The sequence below is a fragment of the Cyprinodon tularosa genome, unplaced genomic scaffold (assembly GCF_016077235.1).
Source record: "Cyprinodon tularosa strain WSP-4 unplaced genomic scaffold, ASM1607723v1 ctg48, whole genome shotgun sequence".
NCBI classification, from domain to species: Eukaryota; Metazoa; Chordata; class Actinopteri; order Cyprinodontiformes; family Cyprinodontidae; genus Cyprinodon; species Cyprinodon tularosa.
Genome location: NW_024039207.1, coordinates 191,390 through 211,385, shown reverse-complemented (window position 1 = coordinate 211,385; position 19,996 = coordinate 191,390). Strand labels below are relative to the sequence as shown.

Genomic DNA, 19,996 nt, shown 5'->3' with positions numbered 1-19,996 from the left:
GCAATGACAAATAAAGAATTCTGATTCTGATCCATGTCTGATTTTATGCGTCATAAGCAGAGAAATACCTCAAAGGATAGAAGTGTGTTGGTTTAAATTCCCAGGAAAGACAGTAAAAGGGTAAAAAAAAGGGAAACTCGACAGACGGGACATAAAAATAGGAATAAACAAAGTCACACAGCAGGAAGCTCTGTAGACCATCTGCTTGCAGGTTTGCAGAACTGACGTCAGTCTCTGTTTACTGACCCAGACAGTAAACAAATATCTTACCTTTCACAGTTTTTTAATATCTTATTATATATTTTTATGGAAAACAACTGAAGATATAATCCTTATCTTTTAATACAGGAAGCAGTCAGTGTACAGCATGCATATGGGGTAAGATGACTGTCAAAAATCTTTAAAGCGTCTGAAGTTATAAATACAGGTCACTAAACTATTAAATGTAAGATTTATGTTTTCCCTTCTTAGCGGCTCATATTTACATGCGACATCAGATGAATTCAAGTTTAGATTTTTTGAATACAAGTTAGGATTATAAATAAATCTACTGTGACAAAGCTTTTCACTTCTTAGCAGTTGGTCGGGGTAATGCAGCTTTACGCTGTGTGCATGGGGTTTATTAATGAGAACAAGATGAAGAAAACGAAAACAGAACGATGGAGTGAAAGATTATTCTGCACATGCTGTGAAACAACATCCAGGCAAAGTAAAAAGGTTCGATCGACGGTTCTGCTTTTGTTTTCTTTTTGATTCCTTTAATAACAGCTGGAAACAACCCTCATGTGCATTACTGCCATCAACTGGTTAGGAGTCAAACAGCTTCATCAGGGGTTGTAGATTTATACTCATAAAATTGGTTTGCATGTCGTTTGGCAAAGTCAGAACTTTTAACAAAACTTTTATTCTTACAGGTGAGACACCTGATGTCACGTTGTTACAAGCTGAAATACGAATTTTAAAAATCATTCCTAATTAATAACTTCCATCCATCCATCCATCGATCCATCCATCCATCCATCCATTTTCTGCAGTCTAAGCAGAGATGCCCAGACCTCCCGTTCCACACACACACCTCATCTAGCTGCCCTGGGGGCACCCTGAGGCGACACAAGGCCAGCTCAGAGACATAGTCCCTCCAGCGTGTCCTGGGCCTTCCATAAGGCCTACTCCCAATAGGACATGCCTGAAACACCTCCTGAGGGAGGCGACCATGAGGCAAAAGGAACAGATGCTACAGCCACCTCAGCTGGCTCCTTTCGACGCGGAGGAACAACGACTCCCGGGTAACTGAGCTCCTCAACTGATCTTGAAGGGTGCACCCAGCCACCCAGCGAAGGAATCTCATTTTGGGTGCTTTCAGTCATTATGGTCTCATGACCATAGGTGAGGGTGGGAACGTTGATGATCGGTAAATCGTGGACTTTTCCCCCTTGACTCAGCTCCTTCTTCACCATGATAGTCCAATACACTGACCGGGTCACAGCCGAAGCCGCACCCATCCATCCCCATTTCCTGAACACGACCCCAAGATACTTTAACTCCTCCACTTGAGACAAAGACCCTCCACCAAACTTATTGACTTATATTTACAAATTCAGATACCTACCCAGGTTTTTATTGACACTTATCACCCACATATTTGTTCAACAGTGTACATCTGATTAGAGGCATGTCTATGCTTGTGTTTTAATATATTGTCTTTTTGAGTTAAAGGGTAGATAATATAGGATCTCTATTCCTTCTCCTCATTTAAAACTGCAGTAGGAGATCTTTTCTGATGCATTTTTTACCATGTGGTTTAAAGATCTCCCCACAGCCGCTTAGCAAGCAGTGAAATAGAAGGTCTGAAAGTGAAACTAAAATAAATAGTCAGTGAGAAATCATTGAATAACCCCAACCAATCACAAAAGACGGTCCGCTGTACACGATTGTTAACATGACACGTCAATCATGGTCTGCTTGTTCCTCCCCCATGTGTGCGTACCCTGACACATGAATGAATCGACCTCCAAATGCTTGTGCAGGACGCCATGGCTGGAAGCTAGCCACTGCTATGCTACGTTCACACCTAAAGTAGCAAGAGCAGCAAAAAATGCGCTGCTTCATTAAAGTTTAGTTCTGATGTGCGGTTGAAGCATCTTTGCTGCTCTGGCTGCGTGTCTGGAAGGCATTTTTCATGTAAGTAATCCAAACTGCAGGTACCAGGATAATAACAGCGAACATGTTTTGCCAGCAGATTTAAATTCAACTCAGTTTATTTATATAGTGTAAATTCACAACACGTCATCTCAAGGCACTTTACAGTTCAACCAGATCTTACAGTCAAACTGATTCAAAGTTTTCTATCTAAGGAAAACCAGTTAATTGCATCGACTCATTGACTCGAATGCAATCCCTCACACTAAGCATGCTTGTAGCGACAGTGGAGAGGAAAAACTGCCTTTTAACAGGAAGAAACCTCCAGCAGAACCAGGCTCAGTGTGAGCGGCCATCTGCCTTTCAGCATTTTAGGTTAATTTAGGGGTAAATAAACTGTTTCAGAGGAGTGTCCATAGCTCTCTGCATCATCAGGGCTGCTCTAGACACGCTGCAGACAGCATGCGTGTGTGTGTTTTGAAGGTGTGGTTTTGTCGAGTGGTCTGAAGGGAGAGGCATGGTTGTGAATGTTCAAAAATATAGCTTGCTGGACCCATCTTTCCAAGATCTCCTACAGCACCTTTAAGTCATGTGACTCCTTTGTGTTACCAGGTCTCAGGTGTAAATGAAGGTGAGGTGTGTTTAGGTTATTACCCACAAACATTATTACTGATAGCCCAACATGATGGCAAATAACTCTCTTAGGATCTGAAAATTGAATTCCTGCTCTCCATAAAGAAGGTTTCCCAAAATCTAGAAACTACAGCAGCAGGATGACACAGAAGAAAGCGAAGACAAACAGACTGAGGACATGGAACCCTATCCTGTGCTCTGATGAGACCAAGATGGTAGTCAAGCATGGTGTTGGGAGTATCATGATGTGGGGCTGCATGGAATCTGTCAGCTGTGTGGAGCTGTAGTTCTTTGAGGGAACCATAAGGACCATTATGTATGTAAAAGACAAAAGCAGAGCGTCTCAAAGACAACCGCTGCCTTGCTAAAAGAAACTGAGGATGAAAGTGGTGAAGTGACCTACAGTAACTGTACTGATCTATTGGGACCTTAAAACCAAAGGTGGAGGATCAGAGGGTATCTAATATCCACCAGCTCTAGGGATCTCCATGGCGGAGGCTTACCTCTGTCCAAACATAAGTGTGGATTTGGTCTCTGCCTCGTTGTAGATGGACGGCGAGCAGCAGATGATGATAGTGGTGCGACAGTTTCCTCCCAAGGAGTCCTGAAGGATCCGGGTCATCTTGCTGTCTCTGTAGGGCACGTGGGTTTTCTGAGGATGTCAACAAACAAAGATTTGAACCACCATCTTACAGAGATACTGGGATTCCCTATAGAAACTGAAGACTCACAGTCCCTTCAGCCAGAGCAGAGATGACGTTCCCCAGCGCAGACAGAGATTTGTTGATGTTTTTGGCCTCGTCCAACACCGCCCCCTCAGCTCCAGTCTTGCTGACCTGTTCAAACAGCCAATCTCACAGATTATAGGAATCACACAGCACAGCAGATCACCTCGTTAATCACAGGCCGACCTTCTCGCTGCCAGCAAGATCGACCAGGTACAGCTTCCCTGACAGTTTCTTCTCTGTTTCAACATTTTCCTGCTTGATGTTAATCAAGAAGATGCTGTGGCTGCGGGAACTGTGTTCATTCATGTCTGGGACCAAGAACAGGAAATAACCATTAGGTCATGAGAGCTGAAAAAAGAAAACGGCTCAAAAATGAATTTTATTCACTGGGCTTTAGCACTGGCAGGACTTAGTTGTTGGGACCTTGGTTATTTAGCTTGAACAAATTTATATCACTGCCTAATTTTATATTTGTATGCAATATTTTATTATTTTATTGTGTTTTATTTATTTGATGATTAAATTCAGTTTATTTCTATAGTGCCAATTCACAACACATGTCATCTCAAGGCACTTTACAGTTCACCAGATCATCCAATTAAATTGATTTAAAGTTTTCTATCAAAGGAAAACCAGTTCATTGCATCGACTCATTGACTAGAAAGCAATCCCTCAAACTAAGCATGCTTGTAGCGACAGTGGAGAGGAAAAACTCCCTTTTAACAGGAAGAAACCTCCAGCAGAACCAGGATCAGTGTGAGCGGCCATCTGCTGAGGCCGACTAGTTTATTTAAATAGTTTATTTATTTTCCAGGCAGAGACTTGGGCCAACTATTTAAAGCTTTGTTGTGTGGAGTAAAAACATGCTGTGTGTGGATGAGCCTGCATTAAGGTGCATGCCCTGTTATGTTTATATGCTAATGGTAAATAAAGTCACTATGTGCAGAAATACACAAGTGGTGATAAAAGGTGAAAATTCCCATTAAGAATCAATAACTTAATAACTTAAGCCATTTTCTGCAGCAATTGTTGATATAAAATATTTACTAAACAATATTCTTGTTGAGAAAAACTAGATTTTCTATTTAATTTTCGAGAAGCATAATTTAAGATATCTGGAAGAAATAAAAACCTTAAATCCTTTGTATTTCCACCAGAATTGGTCTTTTCAGAAGAAAATCTTACAAATTCAACAATTAAATTAGTTGTGGAAACGTTAATTTAAAGAAAATGGAAAGAAGCCTCTGATATTTTAAAAGAATCACAAATTGTTTTTTCACATTTTTGCATTTTGCAGTGCTGTTTATGTCATTTTTATTTCTCCTTTTTTAAATTTCCATTTTAGTATCTTTTTGGCAGCATTCAGCAGCTCATTAAAAGTGCAAAAAAAATGATTTTTTTTTTTTTAAACAGTTAAGAAAAAGGTTGATTTTACATTTTTAATGTTTGAAAAAAGAAATTTTAGCTTAAATATGTTACACCTTTATTATACATTATAATAGCCCAGTGCATACTTGTCACTGCCACGTGACGATTGGCCTTTCCTTCGTCGATGACGTCCATCACCTCCTCAGGACTGGAGACAAAACGTTCAGTGCAGCCCTGAAACAGCATGGAGATCATCAAAACTAACATTTAATTATTTGAAGGCAAAAACAGATGCTCCATATATAAAGCCAACATAAAGACATTTAAATTACATGTATGGTTAACCATGAACCAAACATTTAAATCTGGAATTAAGCAGTGCTCTTAGGGCTCATTTTGCAGGAAAACATTTTCCTATCTTTGTTAGTCTCTGGGTTTCCTTAAAGAAAAAGTGTCATTCAATAAATAAATCTTGAAATAAACACATTATATATCAGTAAAACTCAAAGTTAATAAAATGCCAGAATAAGCAACATTCTATGGCTACGTAATTTTATTTAATGCAATAATCATTATTAATTTTGAATGAAACAGCTCCTTTTATATTTATAGACTCAAAGAATGGCTTGGATTGACATTCATTCACTTATTTTTTGTGTGGTTAACCTAAAAAGAAGCTGTTTTGGGGATTATTTGTTGTTTATTTCAGTTGTGGGAGCCAAGAAATAATGCATTCAGTCCAACAAGCAAACCTTGTTTGTCAGACAGAGACGCCATGTTTTAGGAAACAGTGCTGTTCGTGGTTTAATTTTTAATTGTCCTTAAATATTAAAGTTCAGCTTGATTTCTTATTCTTCTGTTATTCTATGTGCAAACAAAGCTTCCAACGTCCGGTTTAACATATTTTTCTGTTATATATCTGCAGACAGAAGCTCTGCTGTTTAAAATATTGAGAAGTAAGATGAAAATCTGCACCGCAGTTAATCTACGGTAATGACTGATGAAATAAAAGCTCGTCTTACTGACCTTCACATAGGGAACCCTGTTCTTGTCTTCGTGCACAGCAAGGTTCGTCTTTGACACTTCGAACAGAAACAACATAAAAATCAGTCAGTCCCTGATTTAACAAGTCTTTAATAAAATGTGGTTGGTTAAATGTTAAAAAGAGGAAATTTGTAAACTTCCTGCAGCAACACCTACCGTCCAGCAGGTCTCTGATCTTGTCCAAGTAGATCTCAAAGTAAGAAACCTGCAGGGAGGAGTCTCCACTTTAGAGTCTCACTACGTTAACTTTGGTTTAATATACAAGAAACTGGAAAATAACGTTCAGAAGCATGGAAACATGTACAAAAAGCTGTAAAGACCAGAAAATAAACTACAACTGTGCTACAACAGATACAGATTTTTTTTTACTGTTTTTGTCACTCATTTCAGAAAGAGGAACCGATATTAGATCGGTTCTTTACATAATGACTAGAATATTTCAAACCTTTAATGAATATGACAGAAATTAAAACTCCAAATTCACTTTTTTAGAAAACTATATAATAGAGTAATAGAAGAAAGTTACATTTTCTTTACATCACCTAATCAGCTAATTAACTCCAAACTCTCTCTGTGTCAGAGACGCATGTCCAGTGATTCACGCTGCAAGGTAAGACACAGGTATATCTTTCTGAAGGACTGGTGTGGACATGTCCCAACCAATAATTCTGCTTTTTTTCCCCTTTCCTCTTATTTAATTTAGCCAAAGGTAACAGCGGTTGGGTGCAGCTATCTCTGTTCAGAGCGTTTTTAGTCCATGTTTTTTGTCCCGCCTCTCGGTGTGACATCATCGAATCTGTCGCTTTGAGACATCTGATTTGCAGTCGCATTTCACTGCACACAAAGTCGCTAAGTGGAGGAGGAGAGACACACAGCAGCAATCAGTGAATATTAACCAGCAGCTACTTTGATGTTTAAGTAAAAGTTAGGAGATCATAGCACTAAATAAAATCTGTTTGTTATACATGCAGCTAAAAATGGCATCAAAATGTAAGTTTATACAAGTTAGTAATATAATGCAAGAACCTAAACAAAAAAATAGTTTGCTCTTCTTTACTAGTTAAAGTAAAGTAAAATCTTGGCTCCTCAGAGGACCATGACTCAATTACAGGTTAAAATTTACATGTTTTCTTATTGTACAGACTGCAGAGCTTCTACAGATCTTGAAATTTTGTTTCTGTCATCATTAAATTAATAAAGAGGTTCATAAATATTTTTAAACAGCAGAGAGAGAAGTAAGGAGGGATGCAGATTTAAAGGTGAAACAGATTTACTCAGATATGCAACATGCAATAAAATATATCTCCATGTTTACCACAAAGTTTACAAGAAAAAAAAACATGATATGCTATATTTAAAATGCAGCATATCTATATTTTTCTGGATGGATGGAATTGAAATTGTTCTTCTAGGGATGCATGATTTATCGATTTTGGCATCGAAATCAGCTGTTATACGTTATTTTTTATATATTAATGTTTTTGGGCCCTATATATATATATATATATATATATATATATATATATATATATATATATATATATATATATATATATATATATATATATATATATATATATATATATAATGCACTAAAAGGCATCTCTCTTACTCTCTATAAATATAAATATCAGTGTATTATGGGTCTCTTGTGTTCTCAACAAAAGGAAAGCATTCAATAAATATATCTTTTAGCTAATTTTTGGAAAATACAACAACCTACTGAAAGCATTCGGGTCGATTAACTGTAGGTGCATCAACCTGCACCCTTAGAGTGCCCCCACCAACTTTCATCACAAAGTTACACCCTTGAGGTAAAATAGAAAAATCCTTGTTAAAAAAGCTGGGTATTCACACACCGCTGTAGCTAATTATATTCATAGAAAGTTGGGTGGAAGGAAAAAGTCTGATAGGAAAAGGTGCATGAATAGGAATATCTGGAGATTTAAGAGGATTGCCAGGCAGAATCCATTCAAGAATTTGGAGGAAGGTCATAAGACTTAAGACTGATTTATACTCAGGAACCAGGTGGTCTGCGTGTCGCAGTGAATGCAAATGAGCCCCCGCCCCAGCTGCAGACACTCTGCTGCACTTCTCCCATATTGTAGGCGACTGCAGACAGTGCCACATACAGGAGGCCTCCGATTGTCCAAATCGACATCCGCTCTACACTATGCGTATTTCCTGTTTGGTATCTTACCGGCTGGTTTTGTTTGTATGTCCGACATTGTGGAAAACGACTCGTGAAGCTAGAAGAGCGAGATGCGCGAATGCTGGGACCCTTTTTCCACCTGGATCGCTACTCTTTTTCACTCTCATGTCCCTCCATTTTTGCAAAAACTCGCCCCCACCGCCTCGACCGTATCTAGACCCACAGCTAGTTCCTGATTGTCCCTCTTGCATTGTGGCGTGCCATAACAGCGCACACCGCGCTTCAATATTCAGCATAAATCAAAACTATCTGCGACAAGCTCACTGCGACACACTGCTGCAGCAGTAAAACTAGCCCTTAATCCTAAACATGACCTTCCTCATGATAAGGAGGAGAAGAAGAACTGGTCCATGTAACTATAAGTTCACTGTGATGGATTTCTTATATTGTTTTCTTGATAATTTACTTTACTAATTTGATTTTATTATTAGCTATATTCTTATCTGTGCTATTTATTAGTATTTAGTTAGAAACCAAAATCTTTATCTTTATTAAAAGTATAACAATAGATGTAATAAAAAAAAAAAATTTTTAACAAAAATTTTTAATATTTTGGTTTTTATTTTATGTTATCACTGAATAAATTTAAATAAAAAAGTCGTTTTTGTAATTTTGTTTCTGTGTGAGTTTATGCTATTTCAATAAAACATTAATTTCTTTTCAGCCTTTTTTACACATTTCTTATGGTATTTTTAAAATTTTTTTCTGTGAATTTGGATGAAACGAGTCGCTCTTTACCTTGATGTGAAACTCCAGGTTCTCATCCATGGAGTAGATGTGGTCAAAGATGTCTTGGGCGATGCGAGGAATGATTCCCATCAGCCGAGGGTCATGCAGTTTGCCCTGAACACAACGACGATTTCCAATCAACTTTGTAAAAATTAAAGGGGTGATAGAATGATTCTATAGGGTATGTGGTGCTGGTCCTTAAGGTCTCTGAATAGGGTGTGTAACATTGGTTGGGCTGAAAATGGCATATTTGCTGTTCTATGAGCCCTAATGCAGCCTGGTTTAAAGCCCTAGAATGAAACGACAGGTTTTCTTCCTTTTATGGTATGATCATTAATATTTAGATGAGCTGTGCGCTGATTGGTTGGTTTACAATGAGCAAAGCTGCTGAGCAAAGACGCATCATAGCAACAAGCACTAACTCAATGAAACATGAAATTGTTGATATGGTAGGGTGACCAGACGTCCTCCTTTTTCCCAGACATGTCCTACTTTTCATACCTAAAAAAAAATGTCTGGGGGAATTTTAAAATCGTCCGGGATTTCGGTCGACTACAATGCAGCAGGACCGAGCCGTGAGTTCTGGGGCTGGTCCGGGAACTCCTGTAGACGGGGGCAGGGAGCCAGCGGGGAAGGAGTGACCAAACCCAACCCAACCCGGTGACGGTAGCCGGAACCCCATGCTTCCCCTGGCCTGAACCAAACAAGGCAACATCCCCAAGTTTACGTCAATTCGGGGCTTCGTTTGAATTCGCCCATTTTAAGGTGGAAGAATTGTGAGATTTGCAGAGAAAGGACGTTTCAACGGGGTTTGAACTTCTCTGTACGTTCATTTCACCCACTGATCTATCGTTATTCTTCTATGAAAATGGAAACTGAGTTTTGCATTCTATGACCCCTTTAAAGACGAACATCTGCTGAATAAAGTGGAATTACAACTTCATGGAAAAACAAAGGCCTCACATCAGATCAGGGAATTAAAATGAGGCTTCAGGGCTTTTCTCAAAGGATTAATCCATAATTCTGTTACTCAATCCTCTAATCCTCACACTGTGGATTAAAGTTTACATTCAAACTCTTCCCTAATCTTTGCACAGTTTCCCATCGTGATCAATGGGTTCATTGCTTGTGGCTGGTGGAGAGCGAGACCTCACCTCCATGGTGTGGGTCTTTCCAGAGGACGTCTGTCCATAGGCGAAGATTGTCCCGTTGTATCCACACAGCACATCTAGGATCAGAGAGACAATAATTAAAACACTACATTATCGTCAACAGATGTAATTCCTCCCCATGAAACATAGATCTTTGAACCTAAGAATATCAGCCAGATGGAGGTAATTAAATAGAACAGCAGCTTCATTTGACTACTAATGACTGTGCTAAGTTAAATGGCATTTTATGCACATAAATATTCTGCTCTTGCAATTCAGTTTCAGCAAACACTGTAAGATATTGATAGATGGGGCAAGAGAGAAAAGTTTTTCTAATCTTATTTATATAGATGATGTCCAGTGATGAGTATTGTAACAAGAAGGTGCCGAGTGGTGAAATAAAAGTCGCTTTCTATGTTGATTTCTGCCTTTTCTGAGCAGCTAGGGTTAAAGTAGTGATCCAAAGCACCACTATTTTAATTTAAAACTGTAAGCAATTTGAAAATCCATCTAAAGTTTTCTTGTATTCTACAGAAAGTTTGATTTTCTAGAGGTTGTTTTATTACTTTAACATTTTTTCCCCCCCAACAACTCTCTTGGATCTTTACGGAGCCCCTAAAGGGACATGGAGGGAAAAAATTAACTTTTGCGTGATCCCGCAATACTTTTGCGAGATCGAGATCTCGCAATAGTTTTGCGCAATAGTTTTGCGCAATAGTTTTGCGAGATCTCGCAAAAGTATTGCGGGATCTCGCAAAAGTTTATTTTTTGCGAGATCCAGCAATACTTTTGCAAGATCTCGCAATACTTTTGCGAGATCCCGCAATACTTTTGCAAGATCCCGCAATAGTTTTGCGAGATCTCGCAAAAGTATTGCGGGATCTCGCAAAAGTTTATTTTTTGCGAGATCCAGCAATACTTTTGCAAGATCTCGCAATACTTTTGCGAGATCCCGCAATACTTTTGCAAGATCCCGCAATAGTTTTGCGAGATCTTGCCAAAAGTATTGCGGGATCTCGCAAAAGTTTATTTTTTGCGAGATCTCGCAAAAGTTTATTTTTCCCCTCCATGTCCCTTTAGGGGCTCCGTAGCTCTTACCAAGCATCTTTGCTGAAGCTTTAGTAGAATTCATCTGGTAATTTCCTGATACTTTACTAGTAATTAAATAATAAACTTTTATTTTATTAACAGAACATGACACATGGTTACAAACAGAGTATTGTTCTGACAGAACAATTGATCAATTCATAAAGACAGAATGCTCCATTAGAATGACAAGGCAGGATGGTCTCCTGACTGGATCATGAGATAGGAGTGGAGCATCCCCTTGCACAAATGTTTCATAAACACACATTAATTTAATAATCATCATTGAATAAACCTAACAATTGTATTTTATAATACAGATCAATCCTACATGTATTCTGTAGCGTAATATATGTTCATTCTCTCCACCGTACCTTTGACTATCTGCTTGGCGCACTGCTCGTAGACTTGCTCCTGCGTGGTGTTTGGCGGCAGCACGCGGTCGAACACGTATGGTTTCCCCTGTTTTAAGAGCGAACAGATCAGGATCCAACATGAGGTCAAACATTAGCCCTTTTCCTGCACATTTCTACAATTATAGGAAACCAACAGATGCTTTATGAACTTCTAGAAACAGTTAAACACAGAGCATTTAAATATCTATGAAGCATTGACTATAGAGACATAGAAAGAGCTGATGTTTAATACACATAGGGCTTTTTCCTCGCTGCCTTAGCTATAATCCAACTCCTGAATCTCAGGGGTAAACTCCTCATTTGTGCAAACAGCTGCTCTCAGCATTTAGAAAGCAGCTGCAGCGGCACTCCGACCGTCCTACAGAGTTAAAATAAAGCAGAGAAACCCCTGATAGCAACTCTGTCTGTATGCTGGTGGTGCATTTATGATTGATGGAAGGAAGCAGATTCATGCAGTTTGGTCACATTATGCTGGGTTGGTTCAGTTCTACTGCAGTAGGGCTGCAACCAACCATTATTTTGCAAATCAATTATTCTGTTGATAATTTTTTCGATTAATTGGATAGTGAAAGATTCCTTAAAGAAGACTTTCTACAGAAATTAAACCAGGCGAAATTCAAACTTTTCAATTCTCCAGTTAATGTTTAATCGATTACTAAATTAGTTGATGATTATTTCAATAGATCCATTTCTAAATCTGGAGAATTCAAATCCTCCATGAAAAGACAAACAGAATGAAAACATTTTTCTTTCAGATATGGCATCAATATCTAAAGCAAACCAGGATTACAGGATAAACAACAGTTTTAGGGTTACAATTAGGACAAAAATTATTGAATTGAAGGTTGCTCTGCAGGTTCAGGATGTAAAAGCATCAAAGGGAAGAGTTTCTATAGAAATATTTCTCTAGGACTACTTGCAGACAACACGACATACTACATTATGTCCAATCTGTCAAAAAATAGTATAAACACTCAGAGAAGCTGGATTATATGGAGGACCAACTCTGCCATATTTAAAAATAAATACAGAAATAAAAAAATGCTCAATAAATAAATAAGCATACAATTAATTGCCGTCAAAAATACAATAAACAAATAAATGTGAGTAGAAATTAAATTATACAGTGAGACAAATGTATATAACTCTTTTAATTAGCTTCTTTATTTATTTGCCTTTGTAATATTTACCTTATTTATTTTTTGTCCTTTATAATCTTCAACTTTATTTTTTAATTACTTATATTTTTAAGTATTTATTTATGTGCATGTTATAATATTCTTCCTTTGTATTTTTTTTAACCTCGTTATTTCTTTGCCGCAATTTATTTCTGCCTGCCATTTTTACATTTCTATTTAAGATAATTAAGAATTAAGCATAAAGCCATTTTTGTATTTAAATAATGAATGTTTTTGTTGCATTCTTAATTGTTTTACTAAGAAAAAGTTCAGACATTTATTTTCAAACCCATCAAACTGATATAAACCTTGACCGTTTATTTTTTCTTCTATACAACTGATGTAATTTTTCTTAACCCTTTATAGGGCGCTTTACTTTGAAAATCCAAATTTCAAGCAAATAGTGTTATTGGAATCCAGGACAAGACCTGATTTCCTTTGTAACATTAAAAAATATGGAGATTCTGACGGCAAAAATGATTGTCAATGTAATAACAGGAAACCCCAACTTCCCCGAATATATTAAGAAAAATAACTTCTAAGAAATTGATTGAAAGAAACACATTTTGTTAGGTCCAACATAACCTTAGAGGCATTAAAGCTGATACTGGCACTTACATTTTTTAGCTTATAAACTTAAATATAATCGTTAACTAGGCTTAGTAACATTACTTTTTAACTTTTCAATTAGCTTTTTACCTTTTTCTCTTGACTTAACTTTTCCCAACTTAATTTCCAGTAGGTAATATATCATTCAAGGGCTCTTCAAATTGGTCAAATGCCAAAATAAGATGTACAGCCATGTAGCAGGATCTTTGCTGAATGGCTGGATATAGATCTTGTGCTTCTAGATCTCATTTGAAAGGGGTATGTAAGTGATCAAAAACTGTATCTTGCTCTGTAAATGGATTAAAAATGTTAGAGATTAAGGTCTTTGTTCTTAGACCAAGCCAGGCTCCTAATGACGTAAAAAGCAAAGCTCTAAATTTATGAGCAACTCTTTATATGTTAAATAAAACCCGATTATCAACAAGTCATATCAAAACAGAGAAAAGAAGCAAGCAATAGAGTTTATCACCCACAGATTGTCCTGTAGCTTTCCACCATGCAGCTCCTGAGGGATGCGGTTCAGACCTGGTAGACTGCATGATCCCCACCCTAGTTTTCTTACTAAATATCTAAATTATTCAAGGTTTGAAACAAGGTGCAATGATGGAGAACAGAAACGCAGAGCGTGAGCTGAAAAAACACCATCTTTACTGTCATGCATAGCAGGGGCAACATTATGATTTGTGATTAACTTTCTGCTATGGCTACTGTTTTAAATATCTTATCCCCTTTACTTTTAAATAAATTAAATAAAATATATTGATAAAATATCAATATTTTCAAATGAACATAGACATTTGAATTGGATGAAGATCATTTTATACCAAATAAAAGAATTCGATAAACTCTATAAAAAATGTTTTTTTTCTTTTGCTTTTATTTACACAATCTTTCACCATGAGGTTTAAGGGCCCCAGAGGTGCAGCCAGAAAATTTTTATAAGAGTGGCCAGGCAATAACCAATCAATCTACACTGTTCCAACAGGAAAATTAATGAGCATAACATCCATATTTTCTAAATAAAGACAAACTATCCTTTCCTAGAGCCTTTGCTAGCAAATAGACAAGTATATTTAAACATCTGTGCTTCCTAGATAAAGGGTATAGTGGATACAATTCTTTGAGGTTTGAGTTCTTTCCATTGTATTACTTAACTAATTTTATCAATAATCGTTCTGCCAAAAATGTATATTTACAAGAACTAATATCAACATAAATTGATTATTTAATGCGTTTTTATTAAAATAGTTATCTATGATTTCACTGAATTTACTTAATCTTTACTCCATATAACTCAAAATGTAGTTCTGACTGCTGCTATCATCTGTATTAAGGGCTGGTTATACTCTTACAGCAGTGTGTCACAGTGAGCTTGATGCAGACATTTTTGATTTATGCTCAATATTTAAGCGTAGTCTGTGCTATACGCTGTGGGTCTAGATACGGCCGAGGCGGTGAGGAAGTGGGGGCGAGTTTAGTCCGACGACGGAGGGACATGAGGGCGAAAAAGAGCGTGGATCCAGGTGGAAAAAGAGTCCCAGCGTTCTCGCGCACCTCGCTCTTCTAGCTGGTCAAACTTCACGAGTCGTTTTCCGCAACTGCGGTCATAAAAACAAAACAAGCCAGCCTCCTAGCTGATTGGCTAAAGGCTGATTTATACTTTGAAACTAGGTCTTCTGCGTAGGTGTCGCAATGAACAAAAAGCTGTCCCCGCCCCCTCCACAGACACCCTCCCAAATTGTAACTGACCGCAGACTATAGGCCGGCTTGTTTTGATTTTATGCCCGCAATTGCGGAAAACAAGTCATTAAGTTTGACCAGCTAGAAGATCGAGGTGCGTGAGAACGCTGGGACCCTTTTTCCACCTTGATCCCCGCTTTTTTTTCGCCATCATGTCCGTCCATTGTCCGACTAAACTCGCCCCGACTTACTCACCGCCTCGGCTGTATCTAGACTCACAGCGTGTAGCACAGACCACGCTTCAATATTGAGCATAAATCAAAAATGTCTGCATCAAGCTCACTGCAACACACTGCTGCAGGAGGATAACCAGCCCTTAAGGGTGGCCACCCCTGGCCCCCCATCTAGCTCCGCCCCTGAAGGGCCCCTATGTATAAAAAAGAAAAAGAAAAAAAAAGGGAAACCTAATATTAGTTTGATAAACACATTTTTTTTATTAACTTCAGCATCATTCGAGTTGACTGCAGATTTCTGTGAATGAAACTAAATCTATTCTATGTATAAAGCTCTAGGCTACTAGCTCTAGGTGTTGCGCACCTTTTCCTCTGCATCAGCAGCACAATGAGTCACACTTACAGTGATCACCACGGTGTCGTCCTCCTTAAACTTGGGTATGTACTTGTCTCCTCTGTTGATTTCAGCCTCATTCAGGGGCCTGAAGCGGCACATCACCTTCACTCCGCACTCTGCTGCATCCATGGCTGCGCACCTTCCTATTCTAATATAGAAAAACACAGGAGAGGAGTCAGGGGCCCCTGGGAGCGCCGCGCGTCATGGACAGGTCAGCAAACTTTAACGCATCATCTCCTGGCTTCCATGAAGTTTCCAGCTTAAACAGAGCTTCTTCATCTGCGTCATGGCCGCAGCGCTGCGTCCCAATGCGGAGCTCACGGCTCGGTGTCTGCGCGCCTCCTGCTCCTCATCTGAGCGCTTCTCCCAACAGGAGGAGGAATGCGAGGAGCAGCAGAGGGAGGAGGATCTGCTCTGTTAGGACAGCCGCATCGCCCTGGACCGCTGAGAACGGAGCGCGCTCCTGTGCGCTGCTGCGGCGCGCATGAAGGGCCCGCATCAGCACCGCAGCGGGGACGCGCAGCTCCAATTGAGCTTTAACCCTCTAGCTACTATTTCAGTCACATATTTGTACAATATTGGTGGAAAAATCAGATTTTCTCTTCAATATTTAACCAAAATATTATTTCTGGATGAATACTTTTGTTTAGTGGTGATTGTTTGCCAAACATCCAATTAAAGATCCAATTAAGCCACCATTAAGGCACTGGGGGGAAGTTTCTATACACAGGCAAAAATAAGTTTCAATGTACAGTCTTTATGATGGTTCTGGATGGTTTATTTTCTATTTTTGCCAACAATTGCTCTCCATATAGGCCCCAAATCCCTGCTGGTTCTTTCCAAGGCACCTACTTATAGGAAGTGGACTGATCCACATCACTTCCTGTCATACCTCAGAACAAAAAAAAAGAAAGAAAAAAGATAAATAGAATAAACAATTTTTAACCTGCAAATAATATCACTAAATAATACAAACAAATAAAAATATAGGAATTTACGCAATTCCAATGGATAGAGGCATAAAGAATAAATAGCTCCAACACTTTGGTTTCTGCTTACGCTTTAGTTTATTTTTGCTGCTGAGGGTTGAGCTTAGGGAAAACTGCATGAGCCTGGTTTATAACTAATAAACTTTTTCTGAAAGGTAACCTCAGGAGCACCAGGTCCTGAAGCAGGAGTTTACTTTTCATCTTTTTATATAACTTAGAGAAAAGTAGTAGTTTCATTGTGCCTTCTTTTTTTGGCCACTAGAGGGCAGCATGAAACCAAAATAACCCCAAAAGGGCTTACTAAGGATTTGGACTAATACATTTAGAGGTATAGAGGAGGATTTTAGTGTTTTTTTGTTTTTTTAAAAAGACTCGCCCTCTACAGTAAAATAAAAAAAATGCACATGCACAAGCCTGTACCCGATACTGAGACGGAATGCCTATTAAACCTGTGCGAGAGTGTGCACATACCCATTTCTCCTCGTGCACGCTCCGTTTAAAAGTTGCAGTTTGCATCGCTCATCCAAGCTTATTTTCCAAAACAAGATTTGTAATTTTTCCACCATTTCAGACTCACCAGCGGTAAGAAAATTTGGACGAGCACGTGGGACTTCCTTACGTAAACATATCACCAGAATGATTGACAATTAGGAGGACCACTTATTTAGATGATCCACCCGGAAAAGGAACATCCTCCATTATACCTTTCAATAGATTTGTGCGAGGGATGAAAATAAATCGTAAACAGAAGAAACATACAAAAAGTCCACAAAATTCAAGTAAGAGTGAACATGTTTTTAATATCTTAAACATCTGTGCAACATTATTCCAAATGTTACATCACTGCATGACCTGTAATGTTTCACAATATTTACAAAAACAAAATGCTGCTTACATCAAACCATTAAAAAAAAAAAGTCCAAACAATCTGAAAATAATGGACTCTGACACACTATTCCTAACCCACATTAATGCAGAAAGGAAAGAAATAAAAGCAAACAAGTGCACACCGTACTTCACGCAAATCTATTCTTTTTGTAAAGTATATATAATGGAGAAAATATATACTTAATTACAAGCCGAAGAGAAAGAAAAATACTGACAGAAACAAAAACAAAAAATGACACTCACACCTCAACAGATTCACAGGCAAAAACTGCTTCCAACGTTTGACCACGGAGAACATGAATGTGATGGAAGGTGGGTTCCTGACATGAGACTGGGCTCCTGCTCATCATTGCACAAAACAAACAAAAAAACCGGGACAGAGGAGCAGAATGAACTTTACCAAAAGAGCTCATGTGTTTCAAAGAGCACAGATTTCCTCACAAATAATGGTAAAAATTATACCATCAGAAATGAGTGAGCGCATGTGAATAAATTACAGTACAAAGTGATTTAAAAGTTCTTCAAAACAATCAAGAAGATGGTTGGAAAAAATAAATTGTGCAGCAGTCGACTCGGTGGACTGGACCAGAGCTTTTCCTCATATCCTCTAGATTTTAATCATGTAGTGTCTTGTTTAACTTACAGAAGTTTTACTAAGCAGGTTATTATATTAGACTTCCCAAACATTTGATTTCCAAAGCGCTTCACATTGGAGCTTTTTCCGACCAACCAGTTCCAGAGCTAAAATGTTATCTGTGCTTGATTTGCAGCCGTCTGTGTTGATCCACAGATCTAAAAAATGATATAAATTCATTCAAAGAACAGCAGGGGGAACAATGGAGACCAATAACTGATCAAAATGCAAAGTTTTAAATTCCCAATTAAGTTTTTCAATCTGTTTCCATACAAAGAAATCTGCACTAAAAACTAATTCAACCGCAAATAATAAACTCACTGAGTTTATAAACACTGCTGGATTTATTTAAGGCTTTTTGAAATGTTCCTGTTAATAGAGCACTTCATATCCTCGGCAAGTTCTTTTATATAACCAGCTTGTGTGTATAAACATTTCCTTTTTCTCAGTTTATAAACAGTGAATTCTTATCAGTTGGCATTTATAAATCAGGCCTTTAACAGATTGCAACTGTGTAGCAGCACAAACTGTTAGCAGGGCTCTTGGGAAATAATTTCAGATATTTAAATAACAGCCATTTATAAATCCTGCTTGAGAGGATATGTTAATGTGTTTAATGTGCTGTTTATAAACAGTTTTTGTTATCTAGTGTTTATAAATTTACAAATAAAGCATTGTATGCAACTGGTTTACAGAGGTCTTTAGAAAAATGATACTTAAATATCACTAGCCTGCATTTAGAAATCCTACAACTGCGTTTGTAACTCCCATTTCAAGCGCTGCTTATAAACAAAATGTCCAAAATATCATTGATGTTTATAAATCCTGTTTGAAACTGAACATGTAACTCCAAGCTGTAACATTTGTAAGTATTGTCAGTTATCTTAAGATCACTGATATAAAACTGCTTAGATCAGTTATTTGCAGCGTTGTTTATAAACTGTTTTAAAGGGTTTATAAGTCAGGTCGGTGGAATATTCCAAATGGTAGAGGTGTTTTTAGATACATGATGTTGCTTTCAGCTGCTCTATATGTAGGAAACCCTACTGTAACCGTGGAAACGAACCAGTTTAGCACAGGAACTGCTTCGGTCAGAAGAAACGCCCTCAGAAAAGTTACTGTGGAAGAAGTGTTACGTGTCTCTAAAAAGTAAAGAGAAGTATGAAGAAAAGGAAGTAGATAAAAGGAAAAAGCCCAAAACTGAAGGTTGCTGAAGATGTTGATCCATCGCTTGGTTTATTGCACTTGATCATTCGGTAGCGATTTCAGGTTATTGATCTGGAGGAGCAGCAGTTTAATACAGAGTTTCCGATACTGTCAGTACTGTAGTGTTAAAACTGCATTTAATACCTCCATGTCTGCCTTTTTCTAGAGGTTAGTATTCATAAATAACATGGTCTTCAAACCAAAACAGCCCATGACACAATGTGTAACAAAATGAGAAATCTGAGCGCCAAACTTCTTAAATAAAAAAAAAAAGCATACATGATCTATTCTCCACCTGTTTAAAAAAAATATCACATACATATACACATATAAGGCTTTAGTTCTCAACTCTTGGTAGTATTATTGCCATCTAGCATATTTGTAAAGCTTAAAATAAATATGGAGTACTGTACATAAATAATTTACATCAACAAGCAATGAAAAACAAACAAAAAGGCCTCTAAATAAGACAAATGGGTTCGTCAAGTTAGTGTTTCCTTTCCATGGTCTAAACTCTGAGGTTGGTTAGTCCACCTAAAGCTATATTTGTGGTAAAAGTAACTAAAATACTGTACAGACGAGCATGAGAACAACTCAATCAGTGACATTAATTGTGAAGGAAAAATCCACCTAATTTACCAAATTTGGTTTAAAAATAAACGATAATTGATTCAGA

General features: G+C 37.9%; 1 protein-coding gene across 1 annotated transcript in view; it reads right to left on the bottom strand.

Moving 5' to 3' along the window:
* The window catches only part of LOC119794453 (kinesin heavy chain-like), a 31,460-nt gene extending 15,378 nt beyond the window's left edge, over positions 1-16,082 (bottom strand). Inside the window, exons 1-10 of the mRNA XM_038302035.1 lie at positions 15,610-16,082; positions 11,465-11,552; positions 10,008-10,081; positions 8,863-8,967; positions 6,069-6,117; positions 5,895-5,950; positions 5,015-5,102; positions 3,684-3,808; positions 3,504-3,608; positions 3,276-3,424 (exon numbers count right to left, since the gene is read on the bottom strand). Coding sequence (XP_038157963.1) covers positions 3,276-3,424; positions 3,504-3,608; positions 3,684-3,808; positions 5,015-5,102; positions 5,895-5,950; positions 6,069-6,117; positions 8,863-8,967; positions 10,008-10,081; positions 11,465-11,552; positions 15,610-15,732 — 962 coding nt within the window. The 5' untranslated portion in view covers positions 15,733-16,082. The remainder of the gene's footprint in view (positions 1-3,275; positions 3,425-3,503; positions 3,609-3,683; positions 3,809-5,014; positions 5,103-5,894; positions 5,951-6,068; positions 6,118-8,862; positions 8,968-10,007; positions 10,082-11,464; positions 11,553-15,609) is intronic.
* Between the last annotated feature and the right edge of the window lie 3,914 nt (positions 16,083-19,996).